This window comes from Trachurus trachurus, assembly GCF_905171665.1.
Source record: "Trachurus trachurus genome assembly, chromosome: 8".
Taxonomy (NCBI): Eukaryota; Metazoa; Chordata; class Actinopteri; order Carangiformes; family Carangidae; genus Trachurus; species Trachurus trachurus.
Genome location: NC_139905.1, coordinates 3,529,425 through 3,534,904, shown reverse-complemented (window position 1 = coordinate 3,534,904; position 5,480 = coordinate 3,529,425). Strand labels below are relative to the sequence as shown.

Below are 5,480 nucleotides of genomic sequence, written 5' to 3'. Positions count from 1 at the left end.
CAAATGTTTTGGAGGAGAGTTAAAGACGAGTTGTACAGAACGTAACAAAGTAATTTTGGAGAAATAAATGAACAAAAACAGACGAGTCACTTGTTTTGGAGTTGTTTTTTTTTTCATACCAATCACTCATTATCAATAATATATTAATTTAAAGTCACGCTACCAAGACTATTTAACAAACATTTGCTTTTTCCAACATATAATTTATGTGTGATTCAGGTTTTATACATGAAATTGACCATTAATACATCAATAATCATACATATGGATTCAAATCAAAGTAATTGATATAATCTGATTATTTATTATCATTATTTAATCTCGAATTGATAAATATTAATTGACTTCCGGTGATTATTCTCACCGTGTCCTCGTGACTTTGGGTGAAAACACCAGGAACTAAAAATAACTCGGCGGCCTGTTTCTGTTTCTGGGGGAACGATTAAAGGGGAGTGGAGCTGCGTCATCACGCGTCACCGCTCAGCGGGATGACGTCAAGCGCGGCACGCACAGCACGCAGCACGGAGAAATTCTCTGGCACGGTTCGGGGAAACAGGAAGAAGAGCTTGTTTATAAAATAAAAGCACAGCATTCGGTGCCGAAGCAGTCATTTGCACCTTATGTTCACTGAGTATAAGTTTAATTTTATTATTTATTATCCTCGCAATCATCCTGTGTATTATTATTCACCAAATAGAAAAAAATTAGACGATTTCTGTTAAAAATTGAAAGTTCTCAAACCGTTAGCGCTTTTATTCTGAAAAGGAATCCACCGGAAGTCGTGCTGTGAGTTTCCAGACCGGAAGTTGTCGCTCGAACCAACTCAACTGTCGATTTTTTTTTATTTTTGTGACAGTTTCTGTGTGAAACTCGAGTGAATAAACGCAGAAAAAAACCCGCCGACAGAAATCCGAGATGGCGCAGGAGAATATTTTCTTATTTGTCCCCAATTTAATCGGTGAGTTGTTGAAATATTGTTTTGTTTCGTTTGTAACCGTCTCCCTCTGACACCATGTAGCTAGTTAGCTTAGCACTTAGCCTCGTACTGTTACAGTTGATCCTGTCAAAATAAAGTAACGATTAAAAAAGACGAATAAACCAGATTTATTAAAGATAAATATTCATTCAAGTGGCGTCAAATATTTTTTAAACTTTTCTCTAGTTATTGCTCCGTTTGTGGTGAAATGTTGGACACTAGAGTTGTGATTTGTTGTCAGGAAACACTTTCTGTCTATGAGCTGATTATTAATCATATAATGTATTTTGTTTTTTGTTTTTTTTTCACACATTGTAAAGTGAAAACCTTTGAACATAACCAGAAAATTCACAGTTTTCATTTCATTTGGGCTCTGCTTCTTTTTCTTTTCCAATATAAAATCAAAACACCAGATATATAATTATATCTCATAATTGGGAATATACAATTGTGTAACTGACTTTTTAGACAAATTATATAATATTCTTGTTTCAATCCAACCTGTCAAACTTGATATGTGACATTATGATATCAAATGAAACCAAAAAATGAAAGTTTACAGCATCTAAAATGATGATCAGAGTGCTTTACATAAAAATAAAAATAAAACTTAAGAATAAGACAAACATAGAGACATAATAATGAATAATAAAATAACAAATCTGTTAATTAAAGCAGATATCAGTGGAATGTTTTTGTTAATATAAGTCCTAAATAGTCCTATTTTCCGTCAGCAATCACTTACATGAAGTATTTCAGCCTAAACACGAGTCTCTCCGTCACTCTGCTCTGCTGTAACCCGAGGAGAAAATTTTCCTTGTGGGATACAAGTGTTATCCAATGAGGAGAGAGAACGGCATGAAGGGCTGTGTGTGCAGCCAAGGGATGCGCGTGAATGTGGTGACGTAGCACGAGGACCAATTGATGCCTGACAAGGGCGGGGGCTGCTAACTCATGGTGCGTTCAAAGAAACTCGTACTTTGTGTTTTTCCTTCCTGTGAAGTCATACCAGTTCGATCTGGTACGAGTTCACGGGTCGGAAGTTACGAGTGGCCGTTATAGGGAACTTTCACAGACAACAGGATGGTAAAAACACGAGCTACGGGTTACCTGGAACGCTACCAAGTCGTAGTTGTGACTTGAAGCTGTAACTTACGGTTTCAAAAGCCTGCCTTGAACGCAGCATTAGCCGAAACGGCCGTGAAGCTGATATCTGCTTTAAGAATTAATTGGTTTTGGGAAAACAGTTGTTCGCTGCTGGACTGTTTTGCCTTTTTAAAGACGAGTAAAACAGAATAAATGATAAAGAGTTTAGTGTCTAAATGAATGGTTTTCTCCTCCGTTGCCTAGGTTACGCCCGTGTGGTGCTGGCGCTGGTCTCCTTCTACCTGATGCCCTGCTGCCCGTGGCCGGCCGTCTTCTGCTACCTGCTCAGTGGCCTGTTGGACGCCTTCGACGGCCACGCCGCCCGCGCACTCAACCAGTGTATGAACCGACCGATCAATCAACCAATCAATCGATAACTCACTCAGTCTGTTAATACAATGTAACATAAAACACTTCACAGAACAACCACTCCCTCTCACCCTCTTCTTCCTCCTCCTCCTTCTTTTCTACCTCCTCCTCCTCCTCCTCCTTCTTTTCTTCCTCCTCCTCCTCTACATCCCTTTCTTCCTCTACCTCCTCCTTGTTGTCCTCCTTCTTTTCTTCCTTCTTCTCCTCCTTCTCCTCCTCTCTCTCAGTGTTTTCTCCTCCTCTCCTCCTCCTTCTTTTGTTCCTTCTTCTCCTCCTCCTCCTTTTCTTTCTCCTCCTCTCCTCCTCCTTCTTTTGTTCCTTCTTCTCCTCCTCCTCCTTTTCTTTCTCCTCCTCTCCTCCTCCTTCTTTTCTTCCTTCTTCTCCTCCTCCTCTCTCTCTCTATTTCCCCCTCCTCTCAGTTCAACCCATCAGAAACTAATTTTTCTGATTATTCTGATGCCCGTGAACGCAGCATCAGACACAGGAAATGTTTTCGTCCTGTTTTATACAAAATAAATAAAAACAATAAAGATGAGATGCACACACACGAGACTGAAGATGAAATAATTGAAAAACTGAAAACAGAAAGTGAAGATAAGAGTTTAAATGTTTAGAGACAGATCACATGACCCGTCTGTCTGTGCTGTTTCCCGTCAGCCACCAAGTTCGGCGCCATGTTGGACATGCTGACGGACCGCTGCGCCACCATGTGTCTGCTGGTGAACCTGTCGCTGCTCTACCCGACCTACACCTTCCTGTTCCAGCTCAGCATGAGTCTGGACGTGGCCAGCCACTGGCTGCACCTGCACAGGTGAGGGGGGGGGAGGAGGAAGAGGAGGTGATGCTTCTTCCTCCTCTAGTTTGTGTTGAGTCTGTTTTGATTCCTCCTCTGGAGTCTCTTTCCTCCTCCGTCTGTTTTCCTTTTTCACCCCCAGACTCTAGAACTCAAGGCCTTTTTTATATGTGATTTAATGTGTATATAAAATGTATTTAATAAATATGTGTATTAAGGATGTCACAATTATAGATTTCCTTGGTACGATTATCGTCAGAGAAATTATCACGATTATTACTAGAGCTGCAACAATTAATCGATTAATCAAACAATAATCGATTATTAAATTAATCGTCGACTATTTTGATAATCTAAGTTTGAGTAGTCCAAATTCTCTGATTCCAGCTTCTTAAATGTGAATATTTCTGGTTCTTTGTTCCTTTGAGACAATAAACTGAGTCTCTCTTTGGTTTGTGGACAAAACAAAACATTAGAAGACGTCGTCTGGTGGTTTGAGAAACACTGGTTGATGTTTTTCAACATTTTTTAACATTTTATTGACCAAACAACTAATTGATTAATCGACTGATTAATCGATAATGAAAATAATCGTTAGTTGCAGCCCTAGACATTATATTTGATCATTTTACAACACTATGAATGTGTAAAATCAAATATAGTCAAATATGATAATATAATTTTTTTGGGGGGGAAAGTGAAGGTATTTAGGAACCTTTAGGATGAATTAACTCATTATTAATAGAGATGTAAGTGTAAATGTGACTGAGCTGCTGTTTCCTGCTCAGCTCCACGGTGAAGGGTTCGTCCAGCCACAAGACCATCGACCTCTCTGGAAACCCTGTTCTCCGCATCTACTACACCTCCAAGGTACACACACACACACACACACACACAGAGACACACACACACACACACACACACACACACACACACACACACACACACACCCTGACCCTCTCTCTCTCTCTCTCTCTCTCTCTCCTCAGCCCGTTCTGTTCGTCATGTGCGCTGGAAACGAGCTCTTCTACTGTCTCCTCTACGTCCTGCACCACGTCGCCGAGCCGGCTGGTGAGACATGATGCTCTTCATCATCCTCCTCCTCCTCCTCCTCCTCCTCCTCCTCCTCCTCTTCCTCTTTCTCCTCCACCTCCTCCTCTTCTTCATCCTTTCTCCTCTCTCTACTCCTGCTCCTCTTCCTTTCTCCTCCTCCTCCTCCTTTCTCCTCTCTCTTCTTCCTCTTCCTCCTGCTCCTTCTCCTCCACCTCTCACCTCCTCTTCCTGCTCTTTCTTCTCCTCCTCCTCTTCTTCCCCCTCCTCCTTTCTCCTCTCTCTACTCCTTCTCCTCATCCTCTTGTTCCTCTTTCTTCTCTTCTTTCTCCTCTTCTTCCTCATCCTCTTTTCTCGTCCAACTCCTCCTCTATCTCCTATCTCTCCTCCTCTTTCTCCTCTTCTTCCTTTCTCCTCCAACTCATCCTCTTTCTCCTATCTCTCCTCCTTTTTCTCCTCCTCCTCTTCTTCCTCTTTCTTCTCTTCTTTCTCCTCTTCTTCCTCCTCTCTCTCTCCTCCTTCTCCTCCTCCTTTTTCTCATCTTCCTCTTTCTCTTTCTCCTTCTCCTTTCCTTTCTAATCATTTTCTTCTTCCTCCTCCTCCTCTTCCTCCACCTTCTCCTCCTCAGTAACAACCGTTCCTCTACTCGACCCATCAGAAACTCATTTTTCCCATTATTCTGATCACGCATGAACGCAGCATCAGACACAGGAAAAGTTTTAGACATTAATTAAACTGTGTGTGTGTGTGTGTGTGTGTGTGTGTGTGTGTGTGTGTCTTTCTCTCTGTGTGTGTGTGTGTGTGTGTGTAGCGTGGCTCTACTGGCTGCAGGGTTTGTGTGGAACCATCAGCTTCCTGAAGTCGGGCATCAGCCTCCTGCACCTCGTCACCGCCGCCCAGAACATGGCCGCCATGGACGCCGCCGAGCGCCAGCGGAGCGCCAAGCGGCAGTGAGGAGCAACAACAACTACAACTACGGTTTTTATTTATTCACGTCCTCTGAAAGGAGCAAGAGGCGTCTGTTTGTTTTTTGTTTTGTCTAGAGCACTGAAATAAGAGAGTGAGGACAGCATTGGTCCAATGGCAGCGCCTCCTGGTGGAGGAATATGGGTTTTGCAAAAGCGCCCAAGAACTGACATCTCTGCA

At 42.2% G+C, this 5,480-nt stretch overlaps 1 protein-coding gene across 1 annotated transcript; it reads left to right on the top strand.

Annotated features, from left to right (window-relative positions):
* The first annotated feature begins 820 nt into the window (after window positions 1–820).
* On the top strand, window positions 821–5,480 carry cdipt (CDP-diacylglycerol--inositol 3-phosphatidyltransferase (phosphatidylinositol synthase)). The gene is made up of 6 exons (XM_083977070.1): window positions 821–958; window positions 2,327–2,461; window positions 3,149–3,302; window positions 4,073–4,154; window positions 4,274–4,355; window positions 5,146–5,480. Exons 1-6 carry the CDS (start codon window positions 916–918, stop codon window positions 5,286–5,288), a joined length of 639 nt encoding a protein of 212 aa, XP_083833196.1. The 5' UTR covers window positions 821–915; the 3' UTR covers window positions 5,289–5,480.

Bases quoted from the DNA above. Each gene is read 5' to 3' on its own strand.
- cdipt (XM_083977070.1), top strand. From the start codon at position 916: ATGGCGCAGGAGAATATTTTCTTATTTGTCCCCAATTTAATCG. The intron at 2,462-3,148 runs GTATGAACCGAC...GTTTCCCGTCAG, and splicing joins CGCCCGCGCACTCAACCAGT to CCACCAAGTTCGGCGCCATG. The intron at 4,356-5,145 runs GTGAGACATGAT...GTGTGTGTGTAG, and splicing joins CCACGTCGCCGAGCCGGCTG to CGTGGCTCTACTGGCTGCAG.